The sequence below is a fragment of the Arachis hypogaea genome, chromosome 13, assembly GCF_003086295.3.
Source record: "Arachis hypogaea cultivar Tifrunner chromosome 13, arahy.Tifrunner.gnm2.J5K5, whole genome shotgun sequence".
NCBI lineage: Eukaryota > Viridiplantae > Streptophyta > Magnoliopsida > Fabales > Fabaceae > Arachis > Arachis hypogaea.
The window spans coordinates 10,769,669-10,787,266 of record NC_092048.1 but is presented as its reverse complement, the minus strand read 5'-3'; the positions used below and the strand labels follow the sequence as shown (position 1 = coordinate 10,787,266).

At 33.1% G+C, this 17,598-nt stretch overlaps 2 protein-coding genes across 2 annotated transcripts; one reads left to right on the top strand and one right to left on the bottom strand.

Annotated features, from left to right (window-relative positions):
- Positions 1 to 1,711: 1,711 nt before the first annotated feature.
- LOC112732622 (uncharacterized) lies at positions 1,712 to 2,862 on the bottom strand. The gene is made up of 3 exons (XM_025781382.1): positions 2,563 to 2,862; positions 2,253 to 2,478; positions 1,712 to 2,169 (listed from the first exon to the last, which is right to left on the bottom strand). The coding sequence occupies exons 1-3, from the start codon at positions 2,860 to 2,862 to the stop codon at positions 1,712 to 1,714; spliced, it is 984 nt and encodes a 327-aa protein (XP_025637167.1).
- A 4,984-nt stretch (positions 2,863 to 7,846) lies between these two features.
- LOC112737144 (uncharacterized) lies at positions 7,847 to 10,469 on the top strand. The gene is made up of 2 exons (XM_025786915.3): positions 7,847 to 9,215; positions 9,873 to 10,469. The coding sequence occupies exons 1-2, from the start codon at positions 8,359 to 8,361 to the stop codon at positions 10,324 to 10,326; spliced, it is 1,311 nt and encodes a 436-aa protein (XP_025642700.1). The 5' UTR covers positions 7,847 to 8,358; the 3' UTR covers positions 10,327 to 10,469.
- The last annotated feature ends 7,129 nt before the right edge of the window (positions 10,470 to 17,598 follow it).

Genomic DNA, 17,598 nt, shown 5'->3' with positions numbered 1-17,598 from the left:
TTTCATCTCTACAGAGAAAAGGATAGCAACTCCAAAAGATCTCTTTGACAACACCCAATTTCTTTAACTCGTTGTACACATCATTTTCAGAGTAAACTCGAGTCCTACTTTGTTCTAGGAATGTAATTCCTCTCTCAACAGCTTGAGCTTGAATCTTGGCAACTTGAATTTGTTCTTCAGCTATCAGAACTTGTCTTTCAGCTAGCATAACTTGTTTTTCAACTGTTTTAGCTTGCCTTTCAGCAGTTAATGCTTGCTTGGTAGCAATATCAAGTGATTTATCATAATAATTATTCCCATCCTTCAACATATCTGTCAATCCTTGGATACCTTTACTCATTCGTTCCATATTAGCTTCAAATAAACCACTCATTGGTGCTTTATGCTTAGAACCTCTATGATTCTCTTGTGTTCCGTTAGACTGGTTTGAGTTACCTAAATTTGGGCTTTCCTCTGCAACAAAGCTAGTTGAATGAGTAGTAGGCTGCCAATCATTCCACTCACAGTCAAACCCCTGATGTTCATCATAATTTAAATTAATTGGCTCCTTCATCTTGGCCATACTTTTGTTTCTTTCTTTGGCACTTCCAGCAAGATTTTCAGTTGCTCTGTCTTGACCGTATATAAAATATAATTTATCATAATGTTTAATGGGAGTTCGCATCCACTTTTTTGCATCTGGTCTTGCCTATATAAAACAACGATGCATATATGTTAATTCAAATATACGGTTTTCTTTCCTTTAAGTTGTGATTAGTTTCATAAATAAATATATACAAAAGTAATAGCTTCATAAAAATCTAGTCCTCACATATAAGTTATTTGTATACATTTTTTAGATGAAGGAAGCATATATTGTGTGTAAATATGACTCTTGTGAAGAATTCTAATCATTTAGAATCACAGGACAAAATAATTTCATACTGCAACTTATCCTGCGCAAAGGAATATATAAACTTAGGAAGCAACTTATCATGATATTAATTACCTTAATTAAATCCGCCCAAACTTCAGGTTCAGTGGTAAAGAGTTTGGTATTTGCGTTCCATGAAAATCCACTTAAGTTATGAAAGAGATCATAACAAACTCCAAAGTGATCCTTCAAAGTTTTCAGTCGTCTATTCTTAAGATTATATTTAAGAAGATGGTTCCCGAAGGAAGCTTTTAGAGTTGCAAGGACGTTGTCATATGCAGTTGTTGTAAAAGTACCATCAACTCTGTTTCCTTTGCTACATTCCTCAATCAAAGCATCAAGAAAAGCTGCATCCATTTCTTCAGTCCATCTTAAATTATCTTTGCTTGATGTGTCACCTTGAGATGCATCTTTTTTGCCATTAGATCTTAACCTGAAAAATTAAGAACTAAATTATAAAAACAATCTTCTATAAAATAAATTCAATGGAATAATAATGTAGAAAGTGTTAATAATGAATTCATCAACTAAGCAGGAATATTACCTTCAGAAGTAATTCCTATAATACAAGTAATTTAATTAATTTCAGAAAATAATTATCATCATAAGTGAATGTTTCAACTACACACTGCATACATAGTAATATCATGCTTTTCACGATACTCATGAGAATTAAACCTTTCAAAATATTAATTTGACACTTAATACTCATTACATTCACATGATATTCACACATTACATTTAATTTGGTTCAAAAAATTTCATTCCCCTTCATAAGGATGAAGATTCAAATAAATCTCATCTTTTCATTTGATAGTCAGCCCGCATTTGAGCCGCCATGTTATCCCTAAGCGCTGCACCTCGCCTATAATCTTCATTTACTTCTTCTCTTTCCTCATTAGTGGCTTTTGGATTATTATTTTGTAATTCTCGATCGACTTGAGAAATTAAGTGTTGGTCAGGATCCACACCCATCAAAAAGTTGTGGAGTATAATGCATGCTAGGACAATGTCAACCATAACCTCTATGTCATAATATGGTTCTGTACCACCTGCTATAATTGCAAATCTTTTTTTCAAAACTCCAAATGATCGTTCGATCACATTTCGTAACGAAGAATAACGGAGGTTAAATAATTCATATGCATTTTCAGGTTCACGTCCAGCAAACTCCTTTAAATGGTATCTTACGCCTCGATATGGAGTTATTAGAGCATGTTTAAGCATGAATCCAGCATCCCCAAGATAAAACTTTCCTAAAAAAAATCATATAGAAATACTATACTTTAGATATCACCACTTTATTTAAACATGTCAAAGTTTTTTTTAATAGATAAACCTCTTGGAATTTTGAGCCTATCATCCCTTGATAGTGCACTTTTAAGAACTTTAGAGTCAGATGCGGTGCCTTCCCATCCTGCTAAAGCATATGTAAATTTCATAGCAAAGCCACACGCAGCAAGTACATTCTGAGTTGGCCATTCTTTTCTACCACAAAATCTAGGTTGATCAGCTATTGGAACCTTGACTCTGACATGTGTACCATCAATGGCTCCAATACAGTTCTACATATATAACTTAATTAAAAAGAAAAATTTTGTACTGTATACTAATTATGATTGTCTACTTCAATGAACAACTAATCATACCTTAAAATATGGATAAAATCTATTGCTATGAAGAATCTCTGAAGGAATGGTTGTTTCGGAAGGTTGCTGAAGAAACTCTTCTTCAAGTGATATTACAGCTCTTAGAACAGCATGAAAATTACGATGGATTGTCTCTCCAGACCAGTGGAAGCAAAATGAAATGGTTCTATTTTTAACATTATGAACTATAATGTATAAGAATCTAGCTACTTGCTCCTCAACTGTGACATGTATAGTATCTTTGACATGACCGGTTGCCCTTAATTTTGTGCATAACTCTAGAAAGACATGTGGGCCCATTCGTAAAATATCACGACACCTATTAGTTTCGCGCAACTATTGTAACAGAGTGGTTCGAATATGTTCTCTCCCAATAATGTGATCTCTTATGGGTTTCTCAACTTTCTTGGCCATCACTTTCAGTAAGTATAACATGTGCACAGTATAACACAACATTGTTATTGTACAAAGTTGCTTATCCCTCTTCCAATTTTCTTTGAGAACAGTTAATAAATGTTCTTGACTCTCAACAGTATATATAAGTCCCTGGTTACCTATGGAAACAGCTAATCTATGCTCTTGATTTTTAACTTTAATAGGATTGCATATTTGGAATAACGAAAAATCATCAAAGAAAATGTTTTTCATGCCGTACTTACAATTAATATTATGCAGTAAAACAACTTCCAATCTTCATCACCAACGTATATTACATGCCCAAACTACAAGAATAATCAAACCATGTTTAAAGAAAACAGTGAATGAAAAGCAATTTTTTTTTCTATAGTCGTAATGAATTTTAAATTTGGATCCTGCATTTCTATTTTTCGGGTACAAAAGCCTAAACTTAACAAATAACATTAACAAAAACAGAATACCCAATGTGTATATGCAAAAGATTAAATACCCATATCTAAAATAGATAAAACCCTAACATTTTATTTGTAACCAACAGATTTAAAAAGTTTTGGATTTGTTAGTATCACAACTTTTGATTTCTTAGTTATGACAGAACAAAACAAAATATTGCGCTCAAATCACAAGGCTGGTGGCTCAATGCAGAAAAGAAGGAATAAACTAAAAAGATAGAGACAGTAATGCTATCAATACAAATTAAAGAAGAAAAAATTTCAAGAACTACCATAGATTTCATACTGTAGAAGTAGTTTCACATATGAAAGGAAAAAAAATGACAACTTTTTCATATCAGAGATCGTAAAACCCTAACCTGTTTGTGTAAAGTTAGACTGAGAATGATTGTAGTACAATGTTGATTGTAGCAGCAAGATTGAAGAAGAAATACGCTTTGATTCTGTGGTGGAAGCAGAACCTGAACGCTTATATGTGATGCTCAAGTTCGCCATCTGTTGCAGAAGAACTCTTCTATTTTTTGTTCTCCGTTTTTTCTATGAAAGGGTAAATATGAGATAATGCTTTTGGGTTTTCTTTTCCTCTCTGTTTTCCGTCCATAGTGGGAAAGAAAAATTTTGAGTGGGACCCACTCTGAATTTTAAACTATTTTAGTTTTCCATTAAAAGTTTCATTCCAAACAAACAAGGGAAAATACATATTTTTCCTCCCACTTCCTTCCTTTTATTTTCTTTCCGTTGATTTTCATTCGAAACAAACAATACCTAAGGCCCTCACCTTTTGGGTTTCTTCCCCATTGCCGCCTTTTCATGGTACATGGTTTGGCCCGTTTTGAGTTTAACTTTTTTTCAATAAAAAACAATTATTTACAATTAGCCAATGAAAATTTTAAATGTAATTTTTTTTAACCCAACAAGAAAAAATTTAATTATTGTAATTTTTTTTATATTTTTGTGTTATAATATATATATTCTTGTTGACTTATTGTTAACACTCTTTGCTAAATAAAGAGTATTTTACCTTTTGTTAATTAATCAAATAGGAAATTTTTACTTATTATATTTTGAGAAATGACTAACAATTTATTTTTATATTATTAGATTTAGGATTTAAAATTTATAATTTAGTATAAAAATATATTTGTTGTTCAAATTTTAATAAAAAATAATAAATTTTATTAATCATATAACATTGCTATTATATTTTATATCAATAGTTTATATTTAAAAAGTAACCTACAAACCATGTTAATATATTTTTTTTAAGATTATAAAAAAAAATATAAAAAGCTCAAAGCATGTTAATATGTTTGTTACTTGTAATAGTATAAGTTATTTTCTAAGGAACACTACTCTTTATCATTTTTTTTTTTGGAATGCACAAGCATTGGTCATACTTGTGTTGGATACTTTTGTGATGTTCACTTGAAAAGCTAGTATACCTAATTAAACACAAATTTATTATTATTTAATTAAATTATAAATGCTAGTTATTCTTCCTCTAATTTTTGAGCTTTAAAGACGTAAAAACTTACATTATATGCACGCACACACGTGTCATAAAATATTAGAGGATCTATAGAATTTATTATTTTTTATTATTATTTTTAGTTATTAGTTCAATTTTTTTAATCAATTAATCTAACAATCTACTTTTAACTTATATTTTTAAAAATTAATGACTGCTAGTCAAATATTTGTACAACTATAAACACACATCAAACCACTGTTGTCAGATACTACTCCAAATTTAACGCACATTATTATGACTAGCAACTCATCAACAAAGTCACAAGATCAAGTTAAGGTTACATATAGTTCTATCCAAACTTGGGACAGTGTGTAGCTACCATGAAAAATCACCCCTGTGTTTGAGCATTCCTGCTATTTTTGTTCTCTTTCTATATTCTCTATCTGAATGAATGGTTCAGTTGAGCCATTCAGGAAAATTCCAAAAAGTCAAAACAGTGAAGAACAACAACATTAACTAACTTAATTGACATTATGATAAGAACCGAAACAGGAGTTGGAACAAAAATAAATTCTCGTTCCTGCCGTTAAAGTACAAAAAGAAGAAGAGTTTGAATAGCATATTTTCCAGTAGTCAACCATGCAACAAGCGTTTGATCAACAGCAGCAAGTTAAAGCATGGCATTGCACATGCTGCATACAAACCAATGTGTATTACACACACACACATACATATAGTAGCATGCTTATTGATCTTATCGGGTACATGAATGACATAATGACTATCTATGATATGAAAGGAACACTACAACGTTACACATAAAAATAGAAAGAGGGATACAAAATTTGAGTGAGACTAAGCAAGTATAAATGAACCCCATAAGTCTATTACTACCAGCATTCAGTATTAAGGTTAGCCGAAACAAGTAGGCATTCTAGTGATAGAAATTCAAAAGCAAGAAAGTCCGAATCAAGTGAAATGTTCACGAAAAGTGGGCACCGAAGTCTAATTGAAAGTGGTGTGACGAAGAAAGTAAAGTTCACAAATACAGAGACGGATAAACTGACTACTCATGATCCTAAGCGACTTCCAAGTCCAAAAATATCGAAAGGAAATCTTTCAATAAATTTATGGATTCTAATCAATTCACTACACCCAATGCTCGAACCATATAAAGCAAGAAGTAATACACCATTTTGAATACAACATAATCCAGCAGAACAAAAGCAACCAAATCCATACATGTGATGAGGCCCCAACTAGAACAGCACCAGCTTCCGATCCGGCCCGCGACGGAACGGCAGACGGTTAGACGCATTCAACGCCAGATAAGACACGACACTGTAACTTCAATCGTCGAGGGTTTCCAGTTGTGAATCACCGCCACATCAACACCTTCAGCGGCTGTATCCCTTTCACTGAAACCTAGGTCTTCGTTTTTGGGGATCACATCTTCCTCAATTGATCATCCTCCATGGATGCAACCTGACATCGCTTCTCTTTTTTTTCTTCCCATTCACGGAGAAAAAAAAAACTTCTTTTTTGGATCCCCAATTTTTGTTGGTGCCCAAAGCCCACCTCTACAGATCCAGCACCAGTTTATGTGGACAAACACCCTTGGCTAACGGCTCAACCACCTCTAATGCTAAGCATGAGACAAGCCCTACAACAAAGGAGTAACGTGTCAATCTCATATTCATTTGCATAGAAAATTTGTAAATCTGTACTGTAGATTGACCCTATATATATATATATATATATATATATATATATATATATATATATATATATATATATATATAAGAAATTGTTTAACCATATGCATAGTTAATTAGATTTCTAAGCAAAATTTTTGTTGTTGGCAGGTTTATTGAATATATATATATGCTTATTTACTTTGTCTTTCTTATATTTATTACCTTATATATTCTGAAGCTTATATATATATATATATGCTTATTTACTTTGTGTTTCTTATATCTATTACCTTATATATATGCCTAGACACTTTGTTTTTATTCGTGCCGTCGTGTTTTAGTTATCGTATGTGACTGCTTTGCGTTTTGTTTTTTCTGTTTAACTCTTTGATCTCCTGTTCTCTTTGTTGATTTTTTAGTTTGTAATATTTCTTTGAATTATATACTACTGTATGAACTTTAGAACTGTAGTGATGTTTTATCGTCTTTGCTTTACGATTATAGGGTGAAATTTAGTGTGATATATAAAGTGTTACAAGAATATAACTTTGATGAATTTTCTAATCTTGTTCGCATGAGAGTCCAAATTTTGAATTAAGGTTTATGTATAGGAGTTGAATTTGAAAGGTATAACCCTGAAAACAAAAAAAAAAGCCAAGAATAGAGTAGATGGAATGGCAATATGGCATGGTGTGGACACATAGTTAACGCGAGTGGCAATAAGCAATTAACCATGATGCTTGAAGTGCCAACCCATCATCACAACCATAAAATATATTCATCATAATAGTAATGGTAGTAAACCCATCCATAAATTGGCATTTACTTTCGTACTAACTTAATTCACAATATATTGCATTGGTGAGTTTTAGGAAGACCTCCTTCAGAGAACAGTACAGTTTCCTGATGTTCATGATGGGCGGGCATTCACACTTTCAAGACACCTTGATCTTTTACATGCATAACAATATGATGGAGCAAAATGTTATCAAAATAAAATCAAAATTGATAAACTATAGGAGATAAAATCAAAATAAAAAAAAAAGAATTAAATTCATTAAATAATGAATTAACAAATTAGTGAATGGAGCAACATCATTGTCGTTGCGTCAACCGTGTTTTTCTCCCACAAATTGCAAATTTAGGCTCTTCTAATAATTTGTTGTCACGAATTCCTCTCATACTTTTTTATCTACCCTCCCATAATAAGCCTAGTGGATCTATATAACCTCTCCCTCTTCATTCCACCAAAACTCACACCCTTCACAAAATAACAAATCAAATAATTACAGAGAGTTAGACAAAAGAGAGAGAAGAGAGATCACAAAAACTGCTCTGATCTGCTCTCTTGTCATTCATGCATCTGTGATTAGATGATACAGAGACAACACAAATAAGATTATGTTGTCACAAAAATCATCGTAATCACAGATTCATGAGATGATGTTAATAAATTGGTGCTAGTTACAAATTATCGATCTTGATAAAAAAAAATAATGGAGATACAGCGATTGAGAGAGTTGATTAGAATGTGGTCTACTTTGTCGATTAACCATTTCTCACTTGTTGGTGGAAACCATACCGCTGCTAGATTCTGCAGTCGCTAGAACTCTGTTTTTCTTGTGACTAGCTCCTCTACTCTCTTTCTCAAAATATTCTTTTTAATTATACTTATTCTTGTTCTTATACCTTTCTCGTCTTAATCATATTCTATTCATTTATTCTATCTATTAATTGTCTCCATCGTCATATCATAAATATGGCGATGGAACTCATCGGTGTCATTGCATTGAAATCAAAACACTATGTCAACTTCAAGAAAAGCATTATTAAGCACCTGCCTAAAAGCCCACGTTACTTTATCAATAGGCTCATCCCAAGTTCCAAGTTCATGAAGATTGTTTCTTGTTTGTTCCTCATGATATTCGCATTTGCCACCTTGAATAGCATCATGAGATCGTCTTCCTTCGAATTCGAGAAAATCTCTTATAAAGAAACCCAACAGAAGGATCTGCTTACCGAATCTATTGATAAACAGCAAGTTAGCTACGATTCGGTCAACATAGAGCAGCTATTGGGTGTTCTTTTCCATGACCTTACAAACGAAGGGCTCAAGAAACCTACTCAGAGCAATGCAATTTTCCTGACCAATGATAACAATGCGGATCCAGGAATAGGGCCTAGCATTGTTTCTGAGTACAACATGGAACTTGTTTTGTTGAGTGATTTGGAGAAGCAGAAGAACGTAATCGACAACAGTGTGGACTTTGTTTTCACCACAGATTTCCCGGCGGCTTCAAAGTTCATCGACAGGACACTGAAAGTTGATGGGGTTGTCGCCTTTATCACCGGCGAAAACCCCTCGGCGAAACATTACAAGCCTTCCAACTACAAGACGGTTTATGTGAGGCGCTTGGATCTCATTGCTGTGGCCATGATAAAGAAGGAAGAACTTGTTCGTCATGATCAGCCACCGCCAGTGGTGGCTGCGCCTAGAAAGCTTCTTGGCTACTCCTCCGACGCAAAGAAAGCTGCACTGCAAAACCTTGAAGATGTCTTGTTAGAGCCTCCAAGAGCCTCATCGAGAATATCAAGAAAATACTTGAAGCGCACTAAGTAAGTAAAACACTTAAATTTAGACAAATGATGATAAAAAAAGATAATAACACAAATTTATTTTATCTAATTTATTATTTATAACTTTATAAGTGTATTTTTATACGTTTAATTTTTTCAATTACTTGACACAAATATAAATGGTGGAATTTTTTATTCACCTCTTATTTTTTAGACAAATTAGACATAAATTTTATAAGCGCTATAGAATTTTCTAATTTTATATATATAACAACTGTAAGTATATATTTATTACATAAACAATAATTAAAAAGTATGAAATAAAAAAAATTTAAACTACTTTAAACTGTTTTTTATTATTTTATAAATTTAAAAATTTTAGATTGATCTAATAACTTTAATTCTTAATATATATTTTTATTACTTTTAAAATTTTCAATAATTTCAATAATAATGTAAGACGAATTAGTTATTTTTTCATTTAAAAAAATAATTTGTTTTATAATAATAATATTTTTTAAAACTTAAATGTTCTTCAATAAAATTTATTTTAAAAAAAATTGAAAACAAGAAAAAAAATAATATCTTTACTATTTTCTTTTTACCTTAAATTCATTGTCTAGCTAATTATTAGAATGTATATACCTATCATAGGACACTCATGCAGTTTGCACTAATTTCATAAATATTTAACAGATACCTTCCGAATTTGATGGGCGATTCCTTAGAAAGTTATTCTCGTAGAGTTTTCATTGATGTTGGATTGGCAGAGAAAGAAGGAGAGAAAAAAAGTGATTGGTTCCACAAGAATTATCCAACAAGAAACAAGAACTTCGAAATGTACAACATAAATATCGAGATAATTACGGCAGAAGAGGCGTCGGCGAAAGAAATGCCTCAAATAGGAATGTCAGATTGGATGCGGACAAATATAAAGGATGAAGAATTCGTGGTGATGAAAGCAGAGGCAGAAGTGGTGGAAGAGATGATAAAAAGAGACACCATTGGACTAGTAGATGAGCTTTTCTTGGAGTGTAAGCCTTATCAAAAACGAGAGAATAATAGAAGTCATAGGGCTTATTGGGAGTGTTTGGCACTCTATGGAAACTTGAGGGATAAAGGTGTAGCTGTACATCAATGGTGGGGTTAGAAACTCAAAAGAAGCACAACAACAATAGATAATTGGATATCTTGTTTATTGTAAATTTTACATTAAGAGAATTGTCTTATTGCATGTGTGTGCTGTAGGTATGGAAAACAAAAGAAATAGATATTTAAAAGAGTTGACTTTTTTCTCTTGGAGTGATATAGAGAAAGTATGCATAAGAAAAGTTAGAGTAAATAGTTAAATTAATCTTTAAAAAATTATTTATTTTTTAAATTAGTTCTTAATTTTTTTTTAATCAAATTTATTTTTAAAGATTTTAAGTTAGTCATTTTAGTCCTTCTGTCACTTCTATTGTTAACGACACGTTAAGTGACTTCATAATACATATCTAGTAGTTCTACTTGGCGGCTAACATGATAATTAAGTTTATGAAATTAGATCAAATCAATCTCAAATTAAAGGATTTCAATGCCTCATATATTCCTTTGTGTGTGCTGTAGTATCACTTAACATATCACATTAACAAATTTTGGCACTGTCAACAAAAAAAATGACAAAAAGACTAACAAAATTAATTTAAAATTTTTGAATGACGAATTTGATTAAAAAAATCTTTTGGGGACTAATTTAAAAAATAAATTATTTTTCAAGAACGAATTTAACTATTAATATAAAAGACAATTTCTTTTTATCTTTTTCTAATTTTTATTATCAATCAATTTTAAGACAATAATATATATATATATATATATATATATATAATATTATTCTTTTATTATAGAAAAGCTTATTAATAAATGAAAATATGTAAGAATAATAAATCAAAAGAAAAAAATTGAATTAATATATATATATATATATCAAAAATGAATAAAACTCTTTTAAATTGAGAGAAATCAATAAAATAAGAAAGTGAGAATCTAAATATTTTTAAATTAATATTGTAGGACTCATACGTGATAAAAGTTATAAATTTAAAAAATATATTTAGTTAATTTGTGTCTTAAAGATATATTTTAATATTTTTAATTAAAAAAGTTTGTATAAAAAATACAAAGTTTAAATTTTTAATATATTTGTTATTTATTTATTAAAATAAGAAATTTAAAAAATTCTATATGCTAATAATAATCTTAACATGTGTTTTAAAAACACAAATTAATTAAATCCTTTAAAAAAATATCCTCTAAAATAAACAAAAATTTAAAATAATAAAATAAATGATTAATGATCATTGAATTTTTAATAAAAAATATTAGAGTCAACACTTTTTTATTAATATTAGAACTTTCACCCAAAATTTTATTTTAATATTATATTAGAGTTAAAAATTTATGGTTCAGCTAATATAATATTTTTTTATACAACTATACTAAGTGTATTCTAAAATTAATCATTAAAATTAGTCTCTATAACATAAAATACATTTTAAAATATAAATATATATTAAAAATAAATTAAATAACATATGTAATTAAAATTCATGTGTCCATATATCTCATATTAATGGTCTCGTCAACATTGCTATTGAGAAATAATTCCTTATATTCATATATTGTAGCTCAAGATCTAATATATCATCATCAATATCATTATGGCCCTAAATAAATTTTTTTGTAAAACTAAAAGAAAAGTCTCTTTGTATTCAATGCTTCACTTTTAAATGGAACGATTTTACAATAAAACATACTTTAATTTATATCTCCATATTACCCATTTAATCAATTTACTTTCAGGTAATTAATGAGACAAGTTTCAAATACTTAAACTTTTCACTCATAGCACTAATATATAATATCTCACATAAAAATGAGATAATTTTTTTGAGTGATATACCAAATGACATTTGTTCTTGAGGTGTTGAGTTTACTTTTAGGATAATCTATTGATTATCTTTGTTTCAAACTCAATATTCTCAACGAACGATCAACTTTTTATCTCCCAAAAATATTTTAATTGTGGGATCACAAATAAAATAAATACCCAAAAAAATAAACAATTTTGCAAGATTTGAAACTTTATCAAAAATTTAAATTACAATTTTCAATGCTCCTTGTAACATTCCAATTACCCTAAGCCTTACCTCTAGCCGTAAAGCAAAGGTTAATCAGAGATTACGACAATTCTAAGGCTTATACATATTTATATAGAAAGAAATAATATATTCTAGAAGCTTGATGAAGGATTTAACTCCAAAAACAGGATTTGAAAAGCGCATAACGTACTAGCGAAACTACTAACTTAAAACACAAGGTACAGATAAGATGTATCAAAATATAATAGTATAATATCATAAGAATCTAGCCACGACTCGTGGAGTTTAAGTCGGCTATCCATATACAGACAATAAGAAGACTGTAGTTCAAAAGGGCTTATACAAGTTTTGTTCTCTCAAAAAAAAGCCTTTAGGCAGAACAAAATACAAAAGTGAGAGTAAAAGATAAAATAACCAAGAAGACAACAAAATAGAATAAGATCCTCCGCTCTCTGCTACCATCACCCAACTCACTGCGGTGGGTTGCGTCTTGCATCTGAAAAATAACAACAACGTATGGAATGAGAACCGGAGGTTCTCAGTATGGTAACAGTGCCCAATGATGTAAGATGTAAGACTCCGGGACGCCGAAGGCAATCCTAGAACTTCGCATCACATACTGATATTCAAGCTTAGAACAAAATGAATAAGAGAACTTAAACCATAAATCGGGTTAACTAAACTTAGGAGAATTCTAACTAATACTAATCACATCACTGTATCCCACAGCCCTCGCTAACCTAACCTCCGTGCGATCCCATCGCCACCGCCTACCTAACCTCCTCAGCACCAGACAATCAAAATTAATGCAATAAAGTAAAACACAAATAATATTCATATACAACAAGTAGTTCAAGAAGCAGATAGGCATGTTATACAATTAGGCAAACTCAAGTAAACAAAGCAAGCAAGCATATAGAAATTGCACATGATGAATGTCTGCCCTATTGGCTGTGATATCACATGTCGGTTATTGTGCCAAACCCGACAGCAAATCCGGTCGACAACTCCCGAATTAGTCTCTCTATTGCGCATAAGGAGAAAAAATTCCGAGGGAGAGTGCCCTACCACCTTCTCCTTTCAGAGGGAAATATTCCGAGGGAGCGTGTCCTACCACCTTCCTCTGGTTGTCGCATGATTCCGTGGGTTAGTGCCCTACCACCTTGCAATCAGAGAGAAGTCGCATTTTTCAGGAGGAATAATTCCGAAGGATAAGTGTCCTACCACCTTCTCTTTTCAGAGGGAAACATTCCGAGGGAGCGTGCCCTACCACCTTCCTCTGGTTGCGAAAAGTATGAGTGAGAAGCCCAGCTTCAACTCTCACATCCGAACGTAGGCGGGATTCTGCCACAGCCCCTACGACGGATAATAATGCATATTATAATTACATATTCAATCTCAGAGGCCACTTCTCATAACACACTTCCACTCATACTCATTCCATCAACTTAGCCTTTCACCAATTTCACTACTCTTCCTTCTCTCTCAACCAAACTCAACATCAACAACCATCATAACACTTATAATTAATATCAACCATCAACAATGTTAACAATTACTACAAATTCTCATCAATCTCAATAATCATTAATCCCTCATCAACAACAATAAACCACACATTCCTCATCAACCTTCATAACCATTAAATACCAACAACATCAATATTTATCATAAAACATTAAATACCAACAACCTCATCAAATCATATAATCATTATTGCTAGTATTTGAATTCATTCCCCACAACACCATCACTTCACTTATCAATGCTCATCAATAACACCAATCATCAATACTCACTAACACCAACAATTACATCAATTCACATATAATTATTCATACACCAATATTATTCAATCCTATCTTAGGGTCAACTAGCCTAAGTTTTTAGAAATATTACATATTATATAAAGAAAACCGAAACCATACCTTGTCCGATTTCCAAACTCTCCAAACACCAAAACGAAACCACCAAACTTGATCCAAAGCCTCAACCAACTCTAACAAACACCAAAGCTCAACTAACAACACATATATCACCAAAATTAAAACCTAATATACACAAAATAACTAAACACAAGGGTTTAGTGAAACCTTACCTTATCCAACGTGAGTAAGGGTAAAATCCATCCATTACCCACTACTACAGATCACCTAAACAAGCAAAAACATAAAATCTACTCAAAACCCGTAACCAAAACCGTGCAGAAACTTAGGGCTGGAAACTGGGAATTAGAACACGATTCTTTACCAGATTTTCTTAGATGGAATGGAAGAACTCATCAAGAGCTTTGCATGGCCGCAAACGACTGGTCAATTGGAGCTCCGTAGCTCAAGATATCGCTCCCGGAAGGTGGAGGTGAATAGTAACACCACCCCTTCTCTTCTCTCTCAAAACCGCGTGGCTCTCTCTTTTTGGGCTGAAATGAACTCAAAGCTCATTAAATGAGCTTATATATGTTGGACCTTGGGCCCGGTTTGGGCCCGATCCAACCCGTTAGCGTTTTTAGCCCGTTTGGCCTAACTTTGGGCCAAACTTCTAACACTAACGCCCGATTTTCTATTTCTAATATTTTTCTAAAGTTTTCGACTGTTTTCACTTTTTCTCGCACAGAACCGGGTAGACTTAAACCAGTTCAACCGGTTCAACTGTCGGTTCGCGATTTTTCGCAGAAAACACATTTTCTGACTCAGAAAGACCTATTAAGTCCAAAAATCATATCTAAATCCCCAAATTCTCATTCTAACTTTTCGGAACCTAATTTGGGCATTTAAATTATTTTATTCGTGAAAAATCCAGTTCTTACATCCTCTCCTCCTTAAAAAGATTTTTGCCCTCGAAAATTCGAACCACGCGATGTAATAGATATATGCCTATATATATATACTCTCCACGAAGCGTCCTACTTTCTACGTTGCCAAACTAACAAGTTGTAAAAGTATCTTGTTCACCATCATCCCAATGCGTCGACGTTCTCTCTCATCTTCCGCTACGTCACTCTGATTATCGTTATTAAGAATTTGAAAATTTTTCTTAAATCAAATACCAATTTTGTAACATTTTTCAAAACATTTAAAACAGGTATAATCTAACTGAGTCCATGGTTAAAACCGTATCAAAAGTCAAAACCTTTCACTTGTAAATCAATCACTTTGAAATACGATTTTTCCTAATTTCATTAAAATCCTTAAATTGGAACCGTTCAATTTGAATCCCTTTTTAATAAATCAAATTTGCAAACCAAAATCACGAGTTAACGAAATCTTAGGACTCACGTTCCCCTTTTAAATAATATCATTTGACCAAAAGTTCCAGTCCTAGTTCAAAACCAATCATTTGAACCAGAGTTTCCAAACCAAGTTTAAAAATCAATCTAAGCTTTAAAACTTTTTCAACACGAACGACGATAGTCTATACTATGAAGATAAGTTGAGATTTGGTCATCGGCTTCATAATTACCTCAACCCTGTTGTTGTGATCCATCTGCCACATGTGTTCCTCGGTGTGGGCAATCTCTAACCAAATGTCTCGGTGAGCCACACTTGTAACATAGTTTCTTACCCAACTAGCACGGCCTATTCGGATGGTAGCTCCCACAGTCTTGACATTTCATATCAGAGGAGTAAGCTCTTGACCGCTTCCCTTCGCCATATCTCTTGAAGTTCTGTCCCCTTGGCCCAAGGTAATTGTCGTGTTCTCTACTAGTGTCTCCTCCACGAGTGTCCCTTGACGAGGCTACCGTCTTTGCGCATTCCTCAACCACTCTTGCCTTGTTCACCAGATCGGAGAAAATCTGAATCTCCATAGGAGCCATAGCAGTCATGATATCGCCCTTCAAGCCACCTTGATACTTGACACACTTCCAAATTTCATAGGTCTCCGGGGCACCCTGACATACCCTAGAAAACCTACAGAGTTTCTCAAACTTGCTTGTGTAGTCTGCAACAGATAGAGAACCTTGCTTCAGCTGCATCAGTTCCATTTCCTTCGCTTCCCTTGGAGACTCAGGAAAGTACTTCTTGTAGAAGGCCATCCGGAATACATCCCAAGGGACATCGGCGTTCTGAAGTTAGAGCAAGCGGCATTCCGCCTGCCACCAATGTTGGGCCTCTTCCAGAAGGTGATAAGCAGTAAACTCCACGTATTGGTTGTTCGGGACATGATGTGCTTGCAGTGCACGTTCCATAGCTTAGAACCAATTATCCGCTTCCGTGGGATTTGTTGAACCTCGAAAACTCGGAGGATGAACCTTGAGAAAGGTCGCCAAGGTCATCGGAGCACCCCCCATGTTATCTCCATTCCCTCCGGTTGGCCTAACATTTGCACAGCTTGCAGAGTTGCAGCAGCATTCGCCTCCATGGTATTCGCAAGATTTGCCATCGCCGCCGTAAACTCAGTATGGTTATCGTCCGGTTGCTCGTTTCTACTCTCTCTTCGTGAACGTGTACGACCTCGTCCGCGAGTAGCCATTAGGGTTCCTGTCTACACCAACCAATCGATATCAAGATGATCAGTGTCAATATCAAAAGCCTAGTGCTTCCATTATCCCAAACAGCCATTCAAAAACAAGCATGCTATACAATATCAAATAGATAACCTAATAGCATCAAAGAAAAAGACACACAGAGTATGCAACGAAGCACAATCGGTCTATTCCTCAGGCTCACGAGGACGAACCGCTCTGATACCACTAAATGTAACACCCCAATTACCCTAAGCCTTACCTCTAGCTGTAAAGCAAAGGTTAATCAAAGATTACGATAATTCTAAGGCTTATACATATTTATATAGAAAGAAAAAATATATTCTAGAAGCTTGATGAAGGATTTAGCTCCAAAAACAGGATTTGAAAAGCGCATAACGTACTAGCGAAACTACTAACTTAAAACACAAGGTACAGATAAGATGTATCAAAATATAATAGTATAATATCATAAGAATCTAACCACGACTCGTGGAGTTTAAGTCGGCTAGCCATATACAGACAACAAGAAGACTGTAGTTCAAAAGGGCTTATACAAATTTTGTTCTCTCAAATAAAAGCCTTTAGGCAGAAAAAAAATATAAAAGTGAGAGTAAAAGATAAAATAACCAAGAAGACAAAAAAATAGAATAAGATTCTCTGCTTTGCTACATCACCCAACTCACTGCGGTGGGTCGCGTCATTCATTTGAAAAACAACAACAACGTATGGAATGAGAATCGGAGGTTCTCAATATGGTAACTGTGCCCAATGATGTAAGATGTAAGGCTCCGGGACGCTGAAGGCAATCCTAGAA

Bases quoted from the DNA above. Each gene is read 5' to 3' on its own strand.
- LOC112732622 (XM_025781382.1), bottom strand. From the start codon at position 2,862: ATGGGCCCACATGTCTTTCTAGAGTTATGCACAAAATTAAGGGCAACC. The intron at 2,479-2,562 runs GTATGATTAGTT...TTATATATGTAG, and splicing joins GATTTTATCCATATTTTAAG to AACTGTATTGGAGCCATTGA. The intron at 2,170-2,252 runs GTTTATCTATTA...GATTTTTTTTAG, and splicing joins TAGGCTCAAAATTCCAAGAG to GAAAGTTTTATCTTGGGGAT.
- LOC112737144 (XM_025786915.3), top strand. From the start codon at position 8,359: ATGGCGATGGAACTCATCGGTGTCATTGCATTGAAATCAAAACACTAT. The intron at 9,216-9,872 runs GTAAGTAAAACA...AATATTTAACAG, and splicing joins AAATACTTGAAGCGCACTAA to ATACCTTCCGAATTTGATGG.